The sequence below is a fragment of the Saimiri boliviensis genome, chromosome 4, assembly GCF_048565385.1.
Source record: "Saimiri boliviensis isolate mSaiBol1 chromosome 4, mSaiBol1.pri, whole genome shotgun sequence".
Taxonomy (NCBI): domain Eukaryota; kingdom Metazoa; phylum Chordata; class Mammalia; order Primates; family Cebidae; genus Saimiri; species Saimiri boliviensis.
Window position 1 is genome coordinate 127,393,171 of NC_133452.1, and position 24,266 is coordinate 127,417,436.

At 34.5% G+C, this 24,266-nt stretch overlaps 1 protein-coding gene across 1 annotated transcript in view; it reads left to right on the forward strand.

Moving 5' to 3' along the window:
* The window catches only part of BMP5 (bone morphogenetic protein 5), a 137,171-nt gene that overhangs the window by 46,268 nt on the left and 66,637 nt on the right, over positions 1-24,266 (forward strand). Inside the window, exon 2 of the mRNA XM_003926372.4 lies at positions 15,943-16,135. Coding sequence (XP_003926421.1) covers positions 15,943-16,135 — 193 coding nt within the window. The remainder of the gene's footprint in view (positions 1-15,942; positions 16,136-24,266) is intronic.

Consider the following 24,266-nt stretch of genomic DNA (forward strand, 5'->3'; position numbering starts at 1 on the left):
TAGTACAATATTTGCCATATGAAAAAGTTTAATCAAATGATGGTTGAATTTTTATAGCCATAATCTAAATGAATATGTATTGGCCTATTAAAAAAAAAAAAAAAAAACGAAAGCAGCTGAATGCAGGTTTTTTTAGACGTAGATCAGAATCTTCAAAACCAGTAAAGATGGCCTTCTGTGCCAGAGACAAGATGCAAGGCATATTACATACGTGAATATCTAGTGTTAGTTATCAGTCTGATGCAGATACCATTAGTAATATTTACTTGTATTATTGAATTTTTTTTTTTTCAGAATGTAAGTGGAGTAATGAAAAGCAGGATTAAAGGAGAGAGGAAAGGAAGTTTCTGTTAATAAAGTCTAGCCTAAAGTGACTTCAAGAGAACAGGACAATTTAATATTTCAACAAGTGATGCATTAATCACTGATGAAAAAAAAATGCTCAATTAATGCTGAGTCCATGACCTATATTTCATCTAGTATCCAACTACCTTAGAGGGTAATTAGATGATTGTTCCCCATTTCCTCACCTTCCTCTTTGTTCCCCTATCATCTGTTCAGAATGGTGGCTAAATGATCTTTCAATAGATGTAAAAACCGTTTTTCTCTTTTTTTGTTTACTAAATGCATATTGTAGTAAATGAAATTATAGTTTTTTTGCATAATGTCTCATAAATGTTAAAATTTTTATAATCAGCATCATTATTGTTAGTCATTCCCTGAACATTGTAAGACGTCTGAATATATACCAAAGCTTCAAAAATGTGTTAGGATTCCCTGAGTATGGAATATCCTGCATGATTTTGGATGAGAAGAAAAGAGACGCTGTAATTCTTTAGTTTCTGTGCCATTTTTAACATTGTTAATGACGCAGACTTTCATCCTTTGGAGACTGCTGTCCTGTTTACATATTGCTTGAATTTATTCGGTAATAAATATTAATGAGCTTTATTAGCCCCATTCTTTAAGGTGCGTTCAGTCTCTCTTTCAAATGAGTTCACCTAATCATTTTCATTACCCTTGTCAGCTCTGTTCTGTGTAATGATTATTTACATGGCTTCCTAGAGTTATTTTAAGTTTCGCTGATTTCCTTCAAAAGCAGAAAAAGAGTAAAGCCAGTTATAACTGGAAATATGTCAAACACATCTTAGGTTTGAGATAACTTTTGTGTTCACTCTGTGTTAATCACAACGTGGCATAGGCTGGTTAGTGATGTTAGGTTTTCAAAGTCATGCCTTGTTTGAGACTGTGAACACACATCAAGGGGTGAGAAAATGAAGCATAACTTTAAATACACTTGACGTTTCTACACAAGACCAATTTTTCTTGTACTTAGATGTGATTGTAGGAATAACACTTGTATTTTGCAGAGTCTAAACATCCTTTACTGTGGTGAATGCCATGCAGATTACAGAAAATGCTCCCTAGTGATAGCGATTCCTAATCTTTCTGATTTATTTATTTTTTATTTCTTAGAGGATCTTGCTCTGTTGCACAGGCTGGAATACAGAGGCATGATCATAGCTCATTTTAACCTTGAACTCCTGGGCTCAAATTATATTCCTGCCTGAGTCTCCTGAGTAGCTAGAACTACAGTCATGTGCCACCATGCCCAGCTATTTTTTTTTTTTTTTTAATTTTTGCAGAGACAGGGTCTTGCTATGTTGCACAAGTTGGTCTCAAACTCCTGGCCTCAAGCGATCCTCCTGCCCTAGCCTCCCACAGTGCTGGGGTTACAGGCATGAGCCACTGCACCCGGCCTATGATTTATATTTGAAGGAATAAAACCCAAAAGAAAAGTGAGACAGTAGAATTCTGGAATTTGCATTAACACTGGGACAGAGCAAAAAGAAAGCTCAAAAAGAAATTTAGTAACCTCCTGGAACGTTTCATAGGAGGCAGTGATGTGTTCAGGTACAGATTTGAATGCAGGCTCTCTTATTACTATATATATGAACTTGGATTAAATTATTTTTTCTTCGATTAGACATGTCATGTTTTATAAAATATATTTCACATATAAGTAAATGTAAAACCAATTACTATTAAAACAGGTGAGAAGCACAAAGCTAGATATTTAAATAAAGGTGCTTAGTGAATTCTTTCAGAAGATAAGATAAACACAGCCTCTGAGTAAAATCCTGGCTTAATTAGCTTAACAGTTTAATTTAAAGACTTCTTTCTGGGGAGGTCATGTCCTGGGGATTTGGGGGATCTGCCATGTGGCAAGGCCAGGTACAGTCCAGCCAACTGAAACGTGGTAAGGGAATGTGAGCTTTTTTGCATTCTCCGTTTCCAGGCTCATTGTGATCAGCAGCCAGCTCTCAGGAGTAGGGAAAAAAAGGAAAGCAGAAATTCACTGGGGAGAAGCGAGTGTTCTCAAATGATGCAAGAGGCAGCATTGCTTTGAGGAGAGAGAAAGAACTTCATGAGGACACGTCAGGAGAGCTACTTATAGGTATAGTTCAAGTCTTGGCTCAGCTAGCCTTGTCAGGCCCAAAAGATGCTACAAATGGTAAATGGAATCTTTGTGATGTTAGCCCTTAATATATCTTTCTGTTGAGTCACACTGTTCCAGTACAGACTATTTGCCTTCTATGCCTGGAGCACAGCTGTTGACCTGAAATCTCCCTTCCTAAGCATTATTTTTTGTCACTCTCTGTGTTAGACCTTCTCTTTCCTATAACCCATGTCTTCATCTTCTTTCTGGTTTACTTCCTTGTTTTATATATGATTCGTATTTTGTCTCTGGAAGCCTGCAAAATCTCCTGTTTGCCTCCAGTGTCCTAAATTTTCACAATGATGTGTATCCACTCAGCTGGGACCACTGGTTTTTAATCTCAAAATTTTTGTACTTCAGATCAGTGAGTTGAACTATTTCTTTGATGATTTCCTTTTTTTTTTTTTTTCTTCATCTCTCTTTCCAGAAACTATTATTTGACTAATTCTGGACTTTTACTTTGTAAATTCTTCTTATTTTCCACTTCTGATTGCTCTGTCTTTTGAGAATTTGCTCAACTCAGTCTTTCGAACTGAGATTGACTTTCTGCTTTACTTGCAAGAGGTGTTTTAGCGTTGACTATTTCTGTTTTACAGCATATTATATTAATACTTTTTCCACGGATGCAGTCGTTTCTTTTAGTTCTCAAACAATAATATGGTAGTTTTTAGTAGGATCCTTCAAGTTCCTTTCTTTAAAAATATCAGTTTGTACCTTTATATCTCAAGGTGGAGAATTCTCTCAGCTATCTGGGAATCATTGGTTTTCTGTGCTTACTTAATAGTGAGATATTACAATGCCGATTAGAAATTTAGCATATGGGTGGAACTGGTCAGTGTTATTTTCCCTTTAGGACACTGTTTCTTTGCCATTTTATGGAAACCTAGTCTTTTCCTCTGGATTCACCAGATTTTAAAAACACGATTCTCATTCTCTTGCCTGGAAGGTATGAAATTTGGATATCAATGACCTGGGAACCAAGCAGGGAAAGAGGTCTGAGAATTTAGCATTCAGGATGAATAGACTTGTCTAGTTCCTCTGTCCTGCGTATGCTATCACACACTAACTGGGCCTGGTGTTGCCAGTCAAGAACCCTCTGTTTTCCCTTCTCTAGGAAAAAAAAAAAATGCCTAAACTTCTTCTCATGTAGAAAAGAACAGTCACTCGACAGCACAGAATGTGAAGGGAGACCTAAGAATCTACCTCCTTTGTAAACATTCAATAGTCAAACGTGCTTATTTTAACCTCGAACACTTGCATCTGCTTTATACAATCATTTCTAGCAGAAGTAGATATCATCAATTCCTGACCATTTTGAAGAATATGCTCCTTAAATTAGTTTTAATTCAGCCTTTTCTATTGTAAATCTGGGTTTTATGTAACAGTACATATGGGTTAGTTAGATGGATTACTAAATAACATTAAGAACAAGTCAAACTTAACAGCAAAACCATCAGAAAACAGACCATCTGATAACATAAAATTGGATCGGAGACTCAGGAAATTATTAAATTTGAATCTAAAATAAGATGGTCTAAGATAAATCTCAAAAGACTTATTGTTCTTTCCAGGTGTGCATCTTAAGAAACTTGAAGGGTTTGTATATTTGAACTCAAAACCAGATACTGCTCAAAGATACATAGTTGAATTTTGCTCTGAGTTTTGTGGTTGACCTGAAATCCCAATACAAAGGAAAAGCCCAAGAGTGTGAAACCAGATCAACCCAAATATGAGGCTGTTCATGTGAATACTCTGTGAACTGAGACCACTAAGGATCCCTTGACTCTAATTACAGCGTGGTCTTATTCAGTAAAATGTAGGAAGATCATGTGATTTCCTTATTGATTCTGGCACCTGTTACATCTTTATTAAATATACATATGTTCTGAAGTAACTCTCCAATTATACAACACATCTTTAAATACAGTACATTGATTCATATAACTCAACAATTTTAATAATGTGCTATAAAAAGATGTTATCAAGTCATGTATTAGATATTACAGTTTCTGACTGTAAACATAAAGATGGATAAAATAAACTTTAATTTCTAAGGATGATGTTAGGGAAACTTATATAATAGCAGTTGTAACAATCAAATATAAAAGAAGCACAGAAAACAGCCATACTTTTGAAGGGATCAACTGTTTTTTATACCTTAGAAGAAGCTTCAAAATTATAAAAATATGGTTACATTACATATACACAGTTTGGAGGAATATTTTTATATACATAAGAAAAAATTAATGAGAATATATCCATGATATTTAAAAACCGCATACTGTCTTCTACAATGCATAATTCTTTCTGTAGATTATTTTAATACAATTATGATAGTAACCATCAGATAAATGTTATTTTTTGCATTGTTATGTATTTTCTGAATTACCTTTTTTTTTCTTAAAAGTAATATATTCATTAGAGAATTACAGAGATTCTATTACACTAGCATGTGTTTTTAAGTACCAACACAAGTAGTGTGAAACTGAAAATAAATGTGTGACATTAGGATTCTGCCTAGCTATCACTGTTTATTTGAATTTCTTTGGAAGAAGAAAGTAAAAGAAAGAAACATACCATTATAACTAATATTAATGCTATTTTGTGGTATGAGCAGGTCTATGCCACAGTAGATGGTTGAGAGGTTCTGCTTTTAAATTCACTGGAATGGCAGAGTCTGGATTTAGCCTCCTTACAAAACAATAAAACAAAAACAAAATGAAAGCTGAAAAAAACAACAAAGCCAACAATTTCCTGTGTTTCTTATACATGTATATGAATACCTACTGTGTGCTAGGGATTGAGGTAAGGATGAGTGTACAACAGTTAGTAAAACAAAAGTGCTGCTGTTAGCAAGCTTACAATCTCCTGGGGGAGACAGCAAATAATCACTTCTTAGGAAACAAACATGGGTCCCTTGCGGTTCTCGCCTAAACAGAATAGATGCATCAGCTACTCCTATATTAATTTTAGAGTGTCTATGTCATGTGCTTTTATTCCTAATCTTAGAAACCTGTAAAACTAAATAATATATCTCCATTAATATTATATTAGTCAATATGATAATCACATTTCCTTGCGATTACACGTCCATGGGCCAAACTTCACGGATGCAAGCCATTTGGCAGAAAAATTTACAGTTTATCTTTGTTTCGTATGACAGATTGAACCACAAATTGAACTTGAATGAACTCTATAAAAGTTATAGCAATTTAAAATTTAAACTGGTTGATTTGAGAGAGATATTTGTTCAGCTGCAAACATCCTCATATCTTTTAATCTATACAAACTGTGTCTTAAACCCACTTCGTTTCCCCATAAATATTAAATAAATGTAATATACTTGTCAACTTCTTTATTTTTTCAAGTATTCATTCCATTGAGTATTATTTTTTCTAAATATTCCTAAAATATACCAAAATGAACACTGAATACATTAAATATGTGATTTATTAAAAATCTTTATTATGTAAATAAAATATGCAAACTCCAACTATTGATACACTTAGGGTGAGTGGCTTCACTTTGATATCATATGTAAAATGCCATGGAGATTACTTCTAAATTATAACCTAAGGAAGAGAGAATGGATTTCAAGCTAGGCTAAGAGCTACTAAAGGGGATAATAAACTTTTGATGTCTGTCTTTTCACAGTAGCACAATAGCTAATTCATGTGACTTCTGACCTTTTAGTGTCTTGTAACCAAGTATTGGCATTAATCTACTGCTTATCTGTCACCCACCACGTTTGGTAGTTCCAATCTCTGTTTTCAATTATCAGTCATTAGAGAAGGCACTGAGCAATTTCAGAAGAAAACTCACAAAACCTTTGACCTGTTTTTGTCATGAAACCACAAATATTCACTGTAGATAAACTATCAACTCGCTGATTTCAAGATGTAAAGGAAAGTCTTTTCTGTACATGGACTTACTGTAACCTCTATCACCTTCAGGTGGTTAAAAACTGTTTTACTGATGGAGCAGAAGAATTCACAAGATCATTTAGTGAAATCTGGTGAGAATACAATGGTTGACCTCTAGCTGCCAACAATCTATAAAAGGAACAAATTTTTCCACTAACAAAAATGTAAGAGCTAAATATTTACCAAAAGATGGCTATCAGACAGTCATGAAAGATAATGTAATTTCTTACAGTTAAACACAAAACATTCGCAAATATTTGTACACAGTGTAACTGAAATCCATTATTTGTGTAATACATATTCTCATTCATCATTAACCATTTATCATCATACAGAATGAATCAGTCAAGTACCATGCTTTGTGAGTATTCATTCTCAGCTAATTTTTGGCATTTAAGACTGAACCCCCCAAAAGGTGCATATTTGCTTCTAAAATCTAATTAATAATTTTTCCTTTATAAAATGCTTATAATAACAATAGTAAGCTATTTGAATACTTCAGAATGCACTGTTGTCCTTAGTGATAAAAATATCTAAATGACTTTAAGACTTAAAAAAACTTGTAAGAACCAGCAAATTTTATTAGACTGATATTTCTTGGCAATTTGTGAACATTCACATATGTGCTACTATGTGTTCCACTAATATATAAACAAGATACAGAGTAAATACAATTATTTATCCACTGTTGTAGAAACGTAGCTTGCAGGGTTTTTTTTCTCCACAGTAACACACTTTTTATTAAAAAACAGAATAAGATTAATCTCTTGTTAATGAATCTCTATTCTAGGTAAAGACATTAACATACTGCTAAACTACATCGTTGGCTTTTAGGACAGTAAGCAATTTTAGATAATTATATTTTCATTGACCACTTACTACGTTAAAAAGTCCTATATGGGATATGTGGAGAAATATGAAGATGATAAGCAAAACAAAAAGAAAACATGCATACTTCCCTCAAGCATCTTAGTCATGTAGTAAATGTGAGGTGACAAAATAATGATGCAAGTAGAAAGTGATTAATACCATGATTACTACTGCAGTGTGAGAACATGTATGTTCTAGGCACTGTGCTAAGATAACTATCTCTGTCCATCTCCATCTCCTAATATCCCATGGGAAATATTTAATCTATCTGACAATACTGTAGAGCAGGTCTACGCTTTCAAACCCTGAGCTCCTATGTCTTTTCTTCTTATATCTCCTTAACCAGGCATCCCCAAACTACAGCCTGTGGGCTGCATGCGGCCCCCTGAGGCCATTTATCTGGCCCCCCACCGCACTTCAGGAAGGGGCACCTCTTTCATTGGTGGTCAGTGAGAGGAGCACAGTATGCGGCGGCCCTCCAACGGTCTGAGGGACAGTGAACTGGCCCCCTGTGTAAAAAGTTTGGGGACGCCTGTCCTTAACTATTAGAGTATGGCCGAGATCAGGTACCTAATACATATTTGGAGATTGAATAAATGTAGAAGTAGCAAAGCGGATATTTTTAGGATAACCAAGGTGAGTGTATATGAGAAGAAAGAAAGAGACCGTTTAGTACTTGATGGCTAGGACATGGCTTGGATCTTGGATCTATGGACTAGGCCTTGTGGTTAGGAGCTGGACTGGCACAGTTTTCCTGTTGGTCACAAACAATTTCATAGAACATCATTGTTGAAGAAGACTTCTCTTTGATCTCGAGGGAGGAAGACAAAAGCAAGAGTATTCCACAATAGTCTATTCCACAATTTGAGCGCAGATTATAAACAAAAACATTGTATACATCTCAAAAATGATCAATTTCTTTCCTGGATAATATTACTGATGATTGCTTTTTTCTCCAATTACAAGGTTTTACTCCATATTTCTTATTCCTACCTTCTAGAAAATTTTATTAAGGTACCAAGTGATTGATTTACCTCAGCTTCCTGAGAGCACTCAGGCCAGAGGCAATCACCCTTCCTCTGAGGACCTTCTACTATATTACCTAACACAATCCCAGAGAATCCTTTTGAACAGCCTTTAACTGAGGTTTGCTGTGGCATTCGTCCCAAGTTAAAACAAGTCAATGCACCCAACTTCATTCATTTGCAAGTGTGTTCCCAGTGTCCTATTGTCTCCATGACACTGACTTAAGGTAGAGGAAAAAGGAAGAAACTAAATACACAGAAGGAAAGAGCACGCTAAGAATGGGCCTAGGAGCTTGGGAGTGAGGCTCAAGTGGAAGCATTGTTCTTGGAAGGGAATAGAACTCTGCCCTGAGAGAGAAGTAGCAATTATTATTAGTTGAAACTTTCATGCAAAGAGACTAAATTATGAGTAACAAGATCTAGATGTTGTCTCTGGCTTTGTGATAACTAACTCTGTAACACTGAGGAAGTTAATAGTGTTTATCTGTGCCATGAGGGAGATATGGAAGCTCCACCTTGTTGGATCAAGTGAGGAGGAAGAAACAAAAAATTAAAATTAATTTTATTATCTCCATCATTATTATTTATCATTAACTTAATGATTGAATATATAATTTTTTATACCAATGCTTGGTATGTATAGCTGTTGTTATAGTATTCTAAGTAACTGCTGAAAGCTCATTGCTAGGCCTGCATAATCTAAAGAAAACAGTAATACCTTGAGAACAACTTCATTGCAATTTCAGAGCTTTCTTTATATAAGACTTAATTCTTTCTGTTTCCAAACTACTATATACTTAAAGCAAACTCATACATATTCAACCAACAATTAAATTTCTCAAATTTCAAAATTATATGCAATGTATTTTAAATTGATTTTGAAAATCAATTTGTTATGGTAGAGTATTACAATTATTTAATCATTCTTTGAGATTTTACTTCTTTATAATACTGTATTCATGAAGTTTTTATAAGAGTATCATAACTTAGAAAATCTGAAAGTCAATTGAAATTATTCTTTGAAACAAAACATTCAGGGGGACAATTTTCTTTCATTCAGGTCACACATTACTGTGTATTAAGAGGCCCATAAGACTTCTGGAATCTAGAGTTTGCCACAGTCTCTGGAATGGTTATTCATTCATGGAAAACATGTACATATTCTTTCACTGGCCAATAAATAAATCTTTATAGGACCAGGTTCATGTTTTTCGGTAGACTAGTTAGTGAAGAATATCTTGCAGAGTGATGCATCTTGGTAGTCACATGACATCTTTGCCTTTTTTCACTTTTAAAATGCAACAGAGATAAGTAATAATTCTATGAGTAATCTCTTAATGATTTTTTGCACTCAGCAGCAAACAGTGATCTGTATTCTTTCAACAGCTGGCTAGGCTCCTGGGAGAATGCTATCTTTGCCTTACAGCTACTGCTGCTATTTGTGTCTTCCAAGTTACAGCTCTTGTGTGGGAGATTAAGACTGATTGGCTATGAATGCATCTCTTTAAAACTGCAGATAAATCATTACATAGATAAAACTGTAATCCTGTTAATTAATTCTACTCTTCAGATAATGTAGACATGAAAATATTTAGCCCAGGACATTTTCATCCAGTCTCTATTAGTGATAAAGTCATTCAGAGAGCTATCTGCTTGGGAGGGGAAACATAAAAAAACTTCCATCAGTCATTAACTTCTGTTAAGTTGTATCTCAACAATAAAAGTCTTCAGTGTGTGTCTTCAGCAGAGTTTACCCTTGGCAGAACTTTGACAATTTAGAGCACTTAGGACATAGTTTGGTGCTTGTATAAAGGCAATTCTGCTTCTTTTCACTATCAGTCCATTAATCATGGAATGTGAATGATTTGATTCATATTTTACATCTTATATGCTTTGATGTTACCACTTTTTAAACCAAAATAATCAGTTATTTCTGTTCTTCTAGCAGTGTAGTTTTCTTTTCTCTAGATAGCTCTGTAGTTTCATAGAGATGGAAAGTTTGGGGTACACAGAAAAAACCCTGCTCTCTAGAAGCAGAAGGAAGTGTATTCACCATCACGGTTATGTTTTGTGAGTTGGGTGGTAAAACGTTTAAGTTTTGCTGATGTTTTGATGGTTTATTTTCTGTGAGTGTGTGTGTGTGTATGTGTGTGTGTGTAGGAAAACAACTTAAAAAAAATTTTTTTAGAGGGCACTGGTTGACAGCCATCAGCTCAAATTACCCTATGGTGATGGACTTACTTGAAAGTAATAATTTTACTTGATAATATTTGGGATGATCTACAACTCTGTTCATAAAGTATATGATTGTAAGGTTTCCTGTTTTCATTTTTATGGTGATATTGAATGGCTTACACCTGGAAATCTTCAAAACGTGTGTGTCATAAATGACAATGAGAGAAAAGTCTGGGATTAGTGATGTCTATGACCCTTTGACAAAATGCACCCCCTCTTGGACAGGCTGCTGTGCTCTCCTTTTAAAGATAATTATTAGAAGCAAATTGCTTGATACAAGTGTTTGTTACTAAATACTCTTTCTCTTCTCACATGAGAGAAATGTCATTTTTGGTCTGAGATCAGGGATGGTACTAGGAAAAAAGCATGAACCCCTGGTCTCAGTATGTCTTTACTCTGTGTCCTTCTATCCCTTTTAACAAGTCTGGTTCTGGCTTAAATGAGCCAAACCTTCTGCTGTTTTTGTTTACTTGTTTTTATACGGTAATTAAGAGAGACTTTTTCACCACCAAATAGGAAATGTGATTACGGGTTTTATGGAGACTTATTTATATTTGATAAGATTCTGGAAACTCATGGTATTTGGTATAAAATATACATTAAAGAGTAAATTAAAAGGGCCAACTATATGAATCTCAAAGCCAATAATGGTACACTGTCCTGTTTTTTTCCTTCTCATTTACTTTGCATTTTTTAATCTTCCCAAGCTATTTACCATTGCAGTGAGTTATAGCATACTGTAATATATAGAAAAGCTGAATGCTTAATATTTAACAAATTTGTCACAATGTAAATAAGACAAAGATCCTTCCTATAAAAAGTTGACATTTAAGGAGAGTTAAATGTGTGTATTTGTTATTTTTCATATACTTTGGGAGTTTTGATGTTGGTAGCAGCTCTGGTGAATAAAAGGTTGGGAATGGAAGAATTCTGCTGGTGAATCACAATTAGGTCAAAATGAAAAGCTACAGTTGCCGGGCGCGGTGGCTCACGCCTGTAATCCCAGCACTTTGGGAGGCCGAGGGGGGCGGATTGCCCGAGCTCAGGAGTTCAAGACCAGTCTGGGCAACGTGGTGAAACCCCGTCTCTACTAAAATACAAAAAAATTAGCTGGAGGTGGTGGCGAGCACCTGTAGTCCCAGCTACTAGGGAGGCTGAGGCAGGAGAATTGCTTGAACCCAGGAGGTGGAAGTTGCCGTGAGCTGAGATCGCGCTGCTGCACTCCAGCCTCAGCTACAGAGTGAGACTTGGTCTCAAAAAAAAAAAAAAAAAAAAAAAAAAAAAAAGGTACAATTAAATTTCAACGTATGGTTGTAAAAGTATGATGTTGCATTAACATGTATGGCATATATTCATATTTATATAATGATTTGTTTATTCATAAAAAATCCTTAAAAATGTAATCAATATTAAATAAGTGAACAAAAATACATTTGCTAAGAAAAAATAGGAGAGGTGTGTTCTAAAAGAATGAGCTTGGTCCAGAAAGAATAGAATGTCTATATCATAGGAGCATCATAAAGAGAAGGGTTCTTTGGAGAGGAAAATGAAAGTACTAAAACAAGGTCAGCTTTCCCAAGAAGTAATTAGATTGAAAAACGTAAGAAAACAAAATATTCAGAAAAACACACTCAGGTTGTGTTTTTGCTTGGAAATTGAAATCCTGGGATGACATCTGTTATCTTCCAGGTAACAGTTTTGGGCTCTTGACAAGTTGTAAGGCTGATGGACAAAAGTAGGGTCACAAGGATTAAATGAAATATGTACCATGCAAATGATACTTAAATAAGTTACCATGGCTTCAGCTAAGTTGCAGGAGTTGCCGAGTGAAAAGAGATGACCAGATTTTGATCCATTCATGCAATTTTTGATTCAACTAGTATTAGAAGACTTCTCTGGATTATGCATTGTGTTGTCTTAGATGCTTTATATCCTTTGGTGATCAAATCCCTTATTTTTTAGCCTATTCTTCACTTTTTTTGTGTACTGCTGAAAGACATTATTTAATGGAACTAACGAAGAACTAGTCTCTAAGTGCAGAACCGTAGGATGTCATTATATGTAGGTGGTATAGGTATTGAATGAAGATTTATGATAAACTGTAGGAGATAGACATCTGTTACCACAGAGCTGTCATCACCCAATTTCTTACTCTTAAGTCAGGGATATTAATATTTGCCACCTCCCTAGCGTTACTCTTTGAGGTAACTGGGATTACCTTGTTGAATATTTGTGGGCATCATTAGGTTGTAAGTTTTATTCCATTACTCACTCCAGCATGTCCCATGGAATTTATTGTTGCAGTTATGATTCAAAGCAGTAGGAAGTAAAAATTTGAGTCACCAGACAGGCCTGCGACTTCGTTCTGTGTGGTATATCGAATACAACGTTTTATTAAACTCTTTGAAAATGAGTCCCCTTAAGGGTTTAAGTTAAATAGCCTGGATTAGAAAACTGAAATTTTATAATAATGGGTGAAACTCTAGCTTTCTACTTTATTACACTAACATCTCACAGGGGATTCCAGAATGGTAGATGACTTTACATAACATGAATTCAATACTCATCTGCATTAAGCAGGTGCACACTTTAGATTGGATCCTAACAAATGCATGTCTTGGCCTTTGTTTTTAGGACTCTAAGTTGTTGCTTTTTTTGTTAAAAATGTAAATATACCATTTATTGTTAATGAAAAATTGAATAATGGTTGTTATCACTTAGAATTATGAATATGGCCTTTCAGAATGGGGAAAATGTATTTTTAAATGGCTGGTTGGTGCATATAGCATGAAGTATAGTATTTGGCAAGCAGGGTCTGGGCCAGTGCCACCTAGGCAAACACATGACAATTTCTGCAGCAAAGCAATAAATCTTTATTTATTTAAATATCTATTTATTCAAATATTTAAACTGGGATAAATAGAGACTGTAAATCATATCAGTTAACTTCTCGTTCTTCTGTCAATGGAGCGTGAAAACAAATGTGTAGTTTTCAGAATGTTTTGGATTTTGGACTTGTAAATACAAGATTTTAGCCTATTAGATCTGTGTTAATAAAAGAGGACAGAGCAGTAGTGTGTAAGCAGATGCAGCACATCCTGACATTTAACAACCATGGCTTGGCGACACCAAATGACTGGGTTCAAAGTTTTTAGTAAGGTATTCATTCCCTACGTCTCCTCGGTTGCTTCATTTTCAAAATAAGGATAACAAGAGAACTCATCTTGTAGGCTATTATGAATATGTTAATATTAATAAAATGATAACATACTGATAATATAGTCTGGGACATAAAGGCTGTTTAGATATGGTCACATGATGCCATCTACTTCATTTAAATTTAGGCTAAGAAAATAACACAGTGAGTTAAATTAGTTCTCCGAAAGCAAACGTTGTGGCTGCTTTTAGCATTGTTATGTGCACATCAGTTACTAGCTACTTAGGTAGTAGGCGTTTTCTCCCCTTAGACTTTCACTCTCATGCAGCCCAGTCAAATGGACAAAGGCGAGAGGAAGGAGGAGTGTGCAGTCTGCACTGTCACCAGAGAAGCCAGAGAAGAGTTTTAACTTACGGACCAAAATAACATCTTACAAATGGGATTTCTGTCCTTATTTAGGAAAAGTTGACTAACGGTCTCTCTGTAAATGGACGACTCTTAGGACCAAGATGGTATGTTAAGAAAACAATTTCAATGAACCATGTGAGGTGGTGGTAGTGTAGTCAGACAGCCAAAGTGCATCATCCTTGCCAAGCTCTACAGGACAAAAACGTTTCCAGCTTAGTGTGGTGGTGAACACCTGCAGTTGTCCCAGCTACTAAGGAGGCTGAGGCAGGAGGATGGCTTGAGTCTGGGGTTTGAGTCCAGCCTGGCTAACATAGACATCATCTAAAAAATGAAATTTAAAAATATGCCTCCAAATGTAGCTACCTTTTCCCGCTTTAGAGTCGGAGATGGAGGTGAGAATCGGCTTCCTGCTGTCCTAAACTACCTTCTACTCTTCTGGGGAAGATAATCCAGAGACTTTTTGGAGAATGAAGGCAAAGAATTGTGGGTTTCCCTTGTCAGGAGCTTCAGATGTGGCCACCCATCTGGACTTGGAACATGATGGTCTAGCAGCCTGGGCTCCCCAGCATCATTCCTGATGGTCATTTTCATCTTTTCGCTTCTATAATCTTAATGCTTCTAGCTTAGGATCCTAAGTTTCATATAGGTATAGCAGTTTTATAAATTTTAAGTAATCTAAAAAATCCCAATTTTTGAGCTTGTGAATCAATGTATACTGCTTGTACAATACACTAGCTTATTATAGTATACTACATCTGATACTTACTGTTCTAAATTCTTCAGCATTTCTTAATATTTCCAAAAGGAACAGTTCTTTGACTTCACTTGTTTGGAAGGGTGCTAAAGAGGGGAAATATATTCCCTTCTCAATTCTGTATAATGACTGAGGTCTTTGGGAGACTTTATACTGCACCAGGGGTAAGAATTTATAAAAATGCCTTTAAAATAACACGGGGCAGGGTAGGTCATACAAGTAGTCCCAGCGCTTTGGGAGGCCAAAGGAGGAGGATGGCTGGAGCCCAGGATGTTGAGACCAGCCCAGGCAATATAGTGAGATCCTGCCTCGGGATAACAAAATTAACGGGGTGTGGCAGTACACACCTTGAGTCTTAGCTACCCTAGAGGCTGAGATGGGAGGATCACTTGTTCATGGGAGGTCGAGGTTTCAGTGAGTGGTGATCACGCTACTGTACCCTAGCCTGGGCAACAGGTCTTGAGACCTTTCTCAAGAAAAAAACAAGAAACTGTCTTTAAGAATATTTTATTTGCTGAAAGGAGAAAAGATTTTCTGGGGAAGACACTTTAGAAACAATCTTTCTTATAAAAATTTGTTTGTTTTATTTACTTGAACTTTAAAATGCCATAAACACAGTTCCTGGATACTTGAATTTCCTTAGTCCTCTTTCATGATTCCCTCCCATGGCTGTGCTGTCTCTCTACTGACTTCACCTGGAATCCTGGAGGTTACCATAACATATTCAGAATTTCTGTATAAAATTTTCTGTGTTCTGATACTTCAGACATACTAGTAATCATTTTACAACCTTCACTTTTAAAAACATTTTTGGATAACCTTTCCATTTAGGATCCAGGAATTCGTATAAAACCACAGAGGTTATATTGCCTTTGAAAAAGGCTGTTGGTTTGTGGAATTTCCTTTAACTGGAAACACGTTTGAGTTTGTGGTTTTAGTGTTTTTCCAGTTTTATACTATCCTCCTTGTTTGTTTTCATTTTCAAAGCTGGAGAATTTATTATTAATTTCCATATTTCATAAAGGACTAACTTTTTTCCTCCCCAACCTTTTTTTTTTTTTCTTTTTCAGTTGAACGAGACAAGGATTTTTCTCACCAGCGAAGGCATTACAAAGAATTTCGATTTGATCTTACCCAAATTCCTCATGGAGAGGCAGTGACAGCAGCTGAATTCCGGATATACAAGGACCGGAGCAACAGCCGATTTGAAAATGAAACAATTAAGATTAGCATATATCAAATCATCAAGGAATACACAAATAGGTATAGTCTTTTTATTTAACTTATTATCCTGGCAAACATATATCAAATTTTAGTAACTGTCATTGATAACTCATGCGATCTATCAACAAATTATCTTCACTGGGTAGCGTAGTAACATTTCGAGCCAGGTAGAGACATTGAAAGGTAAGACTAATCAATCCGAAAATTTTCTTCTATATTTCTAAGCTGTTCCCTACTCCTGACTCTACTTTGTTTAAATGTAGGATAAGAAAATCAGAATACAGTGAGTTAAATTTAGTTCTCTGAAAGAAAAAAATTAAGGTCAGTTTTAGCATTTGTATACTAAATAGTCTCGTGCTTCTCAAAATGTGCTTTTAGGTCTGTTGTCTCATTTTGTAAATTTGTCCTTCACTCCAGAAAACTCCTTTGTTCTGCCCCCATGAAATTCATAATTAAGATAATGAAGTTACTTGGTGTTCTGAAAGTTAGACAAGTGCTGCTTTACTTTTCATTGGCATGAGTGTCAACATTGCATGTTGTTATGTGCGTTTTGATGACCTCAGTCTATAAGATGGTTAATTCAGAATGGTAGAAAAATGGACAGTCTGAAATACTAAATGCATAAAAATTTCAGTTGATAGTGACTGCAAATGAACCACTGAATTCAAGCCTTGAAAAGGGACCATAGTTATTTTCTTTGGCGTTTAAAAGAATGCAGAAATCGAATCGCTTCGATAACACATTTTTCAGGTGAGTAATCACCTTTGTCAGACAGCTCAGAGTGATCGATCAATTGATCGATCGATCATCTATCAAAATATGTTTGAAATCCAATATTGAGGTGATACCTCTCTCCCAGTAGCTTTCATTCCTCAGATCTAGGTCATTTTTTTGATGAAGTAATAAGTCCTTTTTTAATGAGACAATTATTTAAAGATCGATATCTCGTCTTCTGTATGCCCTGTTCTTTCCTTGTTGACTATCTGTAGTTCTTGACCTTTAGATTTGACTTGGTATTCTAGGGTGGCAGAATACCCAATAAACACTCCATGAAACACCAGTCCCTTGCACTGCTCAATGAAGAAAACAATAAAAGTCTTCTGAGGTCATGTATATTTGTAAAGCCTGCCAGTTAGACTATTCTCTAGGAGATTCGCAGTATCAGAATATTAACATCTGAAAAAGGCTTTACAGTGAAAACATACATGCATGCATGCATGCATGCATATGCTCTATCAACTTTATTTTAGCTAGTGTTTCTCAGAATTATCTGGCTATGGATTCATTGGTTAGTAGTACTTACTAATATTCTGTGCAACACTGGTTCAGCAGAACTCAATGTAATACATACTGATTGATATGCGTTGTTATTTTTAACAGCAGTAATTTCAAGGCAGAAAGACCTGCACTGGTTTCTCAACTTTAACACTGACTAGCTGTTCATCTTTGGATAAGTTATGTTTTTATAAAATCTCAATCCAATGGTTCCATTTATGAAATTAAGATAATCTTGTAGGGCCAGGCATATATAGTGAATACGCTATTATTTTTATGTTAAATAATATCTTTCAAAGATAGTGAGAATTGAAAATACTCCAAATATTAATAATATTGCCAAAACTAACAAATTGCTTTATTCATAATTATCTTTTTCTATGTTTGTTTCTGTGCTTTGATTGAGTTTAGAGATAGTGTAAGTTATTTTTTATTCTCAGCACTACCATTTTCCTCAGTGTAGTTCAATGCTTTGAAATCATTATTACTCAAAATTGGAACACTAGTTCCTTATACGCATCCTAAAATGTTTGGATTATGTTTATTTTTGGTCAGTCATATATAGTTTTATGTATGTTGAGTTTATAGTTGGTTATTTATATCCTAAGTATTTTTTCTCAAGAATGATTATATCAGTTTTCGATCCTCTAGAGTATATTTATTAATTGTATCTAATTGCAGATTTTACATTGATCACAATTAAAAGTTCTATCTTTTCTGTGTACCCACTGTTCTGTCTTCTCAGTATATTGTTGAATGTCATGTAATGAAGCTCTCTTTGAGCTTACTTTCACTTTTCTAAGGATGTGAATGGTTTCATTTAACACATGACAAACGATACAAAACTAAGAGCCTATTAATAAGTTAGTTTATTTTTGAATGAATTCATGCTTATTTTTATTAACAATCCATGCTGGAATATTTATGGATATTGAGGCTTAGCTCACCTGACTTTATAGTTTTGGGAAATTTTTAAAATTATAATTTAAGTTCTTGAATACGTGTGCAGAACGTGCAGGTTTGTTACGTAGGTGCACAAGCGCCATGGTGGTTTGCTGCATCCATCAACCCATCATCTACATTACGTATTTCCCGTAATGTTATCCCTCCCCTAGCCCCTCAACCCCGACAGGCCCTGGTGTGTGATAGTCCCCTCTTGGTGTCCATGTGTTCTCATTGTTCAATGCTCACTTAGGAGGAAGAACATGCTGTGTTTCATTTTCTGTTCTTGTGTCAGTTTGGTGAGAATGATGGTTCCCAGGTTCATCCATGTCCCGCAAAGGACATGAACTCATCCTTTTTTATGGCTGCATAGTATTCCATGGTGTATTATGTGCCACATTTTCTTTTCTTTTCTTTTTTTTTTTTGAGACGGAGTTTCGCTCTTGTTACCCAGGCTGGAGTGCAATGGCGCGATCTCGGCTCACCGCAGCCTCCACCTCCTGGGTTCAGGCAATTCTCCTGCCTCAGCCTCCGGAGTAGCTGGGATTACAGGCACGCCACCATGCTCAGCTAATTTTTTGCACCATTAGTAGAGACGGGGTTTCACCATGTTGACCAGGATGGTCTCGATCTCTTGACCTCGTGATCCACCCGCCTCGGCCTCCCGAAGTGCTGGGATTACAGGCTTGAGCCACCGTGCCCGGCATGTGCCACATTTTCTTTATCCAGTCTATTATGGATGGATATTTGGGTTGGTTCCAAGCCTTTGCTATTGTGAACAGTGCCACAATAAACATACACGTGCATGTGTGTTTGTAATAGAATGGTTTATAATTCTTTGGGTATATGCCCAGTAATGTGATTGCTGGGTCAAATGGAATTTCTAGTTTTAGGTCCTTGAGGAATTGCCACAGTTTTTCACAATGGTTGAACTAATTTACACTCCCACCAACAGTGTAAAAGTGTTCCTATTTCTCCACATCCTCTCCAGGATCTGCTGTCTACAGACTTTTTAATGATAGTCATTCTCACCAGTATGACATGAGATGATATCTCAATGTGGTTTTGATTTGCTTTTCTCTAATGACCGGTGATGATGAGCTTTTTTTCCCCTATGTTTGTTGGCCGGATAAATGTTTGTTTTCTTTTGATAAGTGTCTGTTCATATTATTTGCCAACTTTTTGATGTTTTTTTTTTTTTTTTTTTTTTTTTTTTTTTTTTTTTTTTTTTTTTTTTTCTTCCTGTAAATCTACTTTAGTTCTCTGTAGATTCTGGATGTTAGCCCTTTGTCAGATGGGTTGCTAACTTACATGAATGTATACTTGATCACAAAAATTTTATCCCATTCTGTTGGTTGCTGGTACACCCTAATGATAGTATCTCTTGCTGTGCAGAAACTCTTTAAATAGATCTCATTTGTCTATTTTGGCTTTGGTTGACATTGCTTTTGGTGTTTTAGTCATGAAGTCTTTGCCCATGCCTATGTCCTGAATGGTTTTGCCTAGGTTTTCTTCTAGGGTTTTTGGTGTTAGGTCTTATGTTTAAATATTTAATCTCTCTAGAGTGAATTTTTGTATAAGGGAAAAGGAAGTAATCCAGTTTCAGCTTTCTACATATGGCTAGCCAGTTTTCCCAACACCATTTGTTTAATTGAGAATTCTTTTTCCATTCCTTGTTTTTGTCAGGGTTGTCAAAGATCAGATGGTTATAGATGTGCAGTATTGTTTCTGAGGCCTCTATTCTGTTGCATTGCTCTATATCTCTGTTTTGGTACCAGAACTGCACTGTTTTGATTACTGTAGCCTTGTAGTATAGTTTGAAGTCAAGTAGCATGATGCCGCCAGATTTTTATTTTTTCCTTAAGCATGTCCTGGCTATACAGGCTCTTTTTTGGTTCCACATGAAATTTATGGTGTTTCTGTTCCCCCAATTCTGTGAAGAATGTCAATGGTAGCTTGATGGGGATAGCAGGGAAGTTTCAGTTCTCTAAAAAAATGGGACATTTGTTTATCTTGTACCTCTGGTATTTTTATTATTATACCAGATTTTAAAAATATTACACTTAATGTTTCTGCTACTATAGCTACATGTTCTTTTAGTTATTCTTGGGTATAATTTGGCTAAGTCTTTTTTAGTTTTACATATGTTTAAATCTTCCCTCAGATTTAGGATTACACTCATATGTTTTCCTAATTCTTTTGACTTGATTTGTAAAATCTAAAGTACATGTGTATTTTTGCCTGGCATTTTCTTCCACTGCCATTCTAAACTCTGAGATGATATAGATTGGATAGGTTTCTATTTAGTTTCTAAACAAACAGTATTTTAAAAAATTCAATTCAGTCTTAATTCAGTTCTTCCAAGTTCACGTTTTTGAACATCTATTTAGTAGTGTTACTGAATTATGACTGTTAACTTTACACACTCAGAGACTCATACCTCATATTTCTTTTTTTTTTTTTTTTATTTGAGACAGAGTTTTGCTCTTGTTTCCCACACTGGAGTGCAATGGCACTAACTCAGCTCACTGCAATCTCCGCCACCCAAATAGCTGGGACGATAGGCACCCATCACCACGCCCAGCTAATTTTTGTATTTTTAGTAGAGATGGGGTTTCACCATGTAGGTCAGTCTTGTCTTGAACTCCTGATCAGGTGATCCACCCATGTTTGCCTCCCCAAATGCTGGGATTACAGGCGTGAGCCACTGTGCCTACCCATAGTTCAATTTTATATACTGCTGATCAGGTTGAATAATCTCTAGTAAAATATATAGTAATTTTTTATTTTAAAAAAAGCATTTGTTTATTGCCAGGAGTTCATTATTCTGCATTGTAAGAAAATACAATCCTGTGCCCTGTTATTGCCTGTAGATGCACGATTCACTTTTTGCACTTCACCTTTTTTTTTTCCAAAGAAATTTGTTTAAGGGAAAGGATATACAGAAATAGTAATATGTCTTAAAGAATATTTCAGGTTTCCATGAAGGACTTGATAGTCACCATAGAAAATAATAATATAGTGCCATAAGAGCATGGACTTTGAAATTCACACATAGGGAAATTTCTGTATTTCTTGGAGTCTCAGTTTATGAATCTGAAAAAAGTGAAAAAGTATTTCAGGACAAGAAAAGGAATGTCAGATGATTTGGGAAGGGCTAATGCATATCCCAATGCAAAGACCATAGTTGATAATAAATACACTGGTAAATGTATTTTTAATATATTGTCATATAACTTCAGTTCACAGAATTTCAGTTCACAGAATTATATACATAATATATAATATGTAATATATAATATATAATAATATAATATATATTTATAATATATAATACAATATATATTAATATATCTATATATTATATTAACTTAATATAATATATAATACATATTTATATATAATATATACCATATAATATATAAAATATATAACATATGTATAATATATAATAATAAAGAATATATAATATATAATTTACATATTATAATATATAATTAATATATATTATATTATTTTATTTATTATTTATTATATAATACATATAATATATATTATATATAAATTTATTATATTTATTATTATATAATTATAATATATAATATATAAATATATAATTATAATATATAAATATATATAATTATATAATATTATTTATTATATTTATTATATACTATATTATATACAATAATTTATATAATATATAATAAATAATAAAATAATATAATATATATAAAATATATACAATTATATATTATATAATATATAATATATAAATGAATTATATATTCATTATATTATATATAATAATATATAATATATATAATTTCAGTTCACAGAATTATATACATAATGGCAAAAAGTGGTTTTTATTCTAATAACATAAGGTACTATTTGCTGACACCTACCTTTATATAAAGATAAGTAAAATGTGCTAGGGGTCTTTATCTTCTAGTATTATTGCATAGTTTAATGTGTGCAAAATTTTAAAGTGTAGTGATAAAATAAGTGCCACCCAATTTAATGACAGCATCATTGAAGCTTTCTGTGAACTTAATAGCTGAAAATACAAGTTTTAGATAGATAGTTAAACTCTTTAAAAAATACAATTGAAGAAGTATGGGGATAGGGTAGTGTGGGATAAGAGTTTCTGTATTAATTTATCTTACAGCAACAGTGCAGATACAGACACATGTAGACAAAGATTCTTGTAAAAGTGTTTATCACGGTATTACTGTTTAGACAAAAAACAATTTTTGGAAAAATAGCAGAGAGCAAATACAGATTATGTTTTTGAGAAATATTTACTAACACTGAAAAATGCTCAAATGTTAATTGAGCAAAACTGAGAAACATAATTATATACATTATTAAACTAATTTAAATAAATCTATATACAAAACAGATTGAAGGAACCCATCGAATATTAATTGCCGGCTCTGGGTAATTTAAATTTTAATTCTTCATTACTATGTTTTTAAAATTTTTATAATGAAAATTATTAGTATAAACAAATGTGCATAATTATCGTTGAGAGAACAAAAGTAATGAAACAAATTTATGGCACACGTATCTTTACAAAATAGCATTCCCAGCTTTTTCCAGGTAGTGAGAATCAACAATCAAATCAAAACAAAAAACACTAGGATTTAGAAAGAGTTGCTGGCTTTCTTTTTTGTTTGTTTGTTTTTTAAGCTAGGGAAGGCTTTTTTGAAAAAATTTACCACTACTTTGGAACTTTCACTTTAATTATCTTAGAAGAGTATTCTATTAAAAATACTTGATTTGCATATCACATGATCACAGGTTAAATGGAAAGAATTTCTATTTGAAAAGTAATTTTAAAATCCAATTTTTTTTTTCAGTATTGCTTATGGCTTTATATACTTCTTTAGAAACTAGTACCTATGGTTATTTTTAAAGCAGAGTCACCTCTCAAAACTTCTATTTGGATTTTATCTATTTCATATTTTCAATTAAATTCAGAAACAGTTGAAAAGTGAGGCTATACTTTACTCTTTAATGTAATTTACTTGACAATGCATATATGTTTTCACATATGTAAAGTTTCCCCTCCCTAAGGTACTGCCTAGGAGTGGCTGGGTGAGGGAGATCTGTACAGTAATTTAGACTCATGTTTTATGGATATGTTTTATATTCAAGACATTAGCCATGTCCTATTAACCATGTAGCCTATGAATTCTTTGGCAGTGTTATGCAATCGAATTTAAAATACGGCAGATCCATTATGTCATCTCTTTTCTTATCTTAGTGAGACTTACAGCTTTTAAAATCATATATTTTATTCCTACCATCTCTCCCACCTTCCCACTTTATCCCTACTCATATTTAAATGTACGTAATTTAAAGGAGTGTTCTGATATTTATCCAAATCTTTATTTTACTTGGTAAAAACTTAACACACTTTGCATCATTTCACTTATTTAATCTTTTTACATGAGGCTGACAGCCCCAAATTCTATATAGAAGGCACTGCTCTTCAGTCACACCTCATATATCTGGCATTATTGGAAAATGAGGTTTCCACACGATTGAATTTTCCAGATAATTCAGCTGAGTTTGACACGCTTTAGTTGAGCGTCTACCATGTGGCAAGCACAGAGAACATAAGGCCAAGTAAATAAGGCCTCAAAAGCTCCTAGCCTGGAGGCCAGGGACTGTGGTGGGCCTGCCACACACAGACTTTAATAACTATAATACAATGTGCTAAGAACGATGATGTAAATATGCACTAAGTGCTATGGAAATAGAAATGAAGAGAAACTCAATTTTTTACTTGGACGGGTACGGACCGTAGGGAAAGCCTCTGAAAGGAGTTCACTTTTGAGGTTGAACTTTGTACAGGCAAAACAACAAATGGGGAAAGAATGGGGTAGGGGGAGAGAGAGAGAGAGGTGTATCCCGGAAGAAATGTTCCTAAGCACTAAAAAGA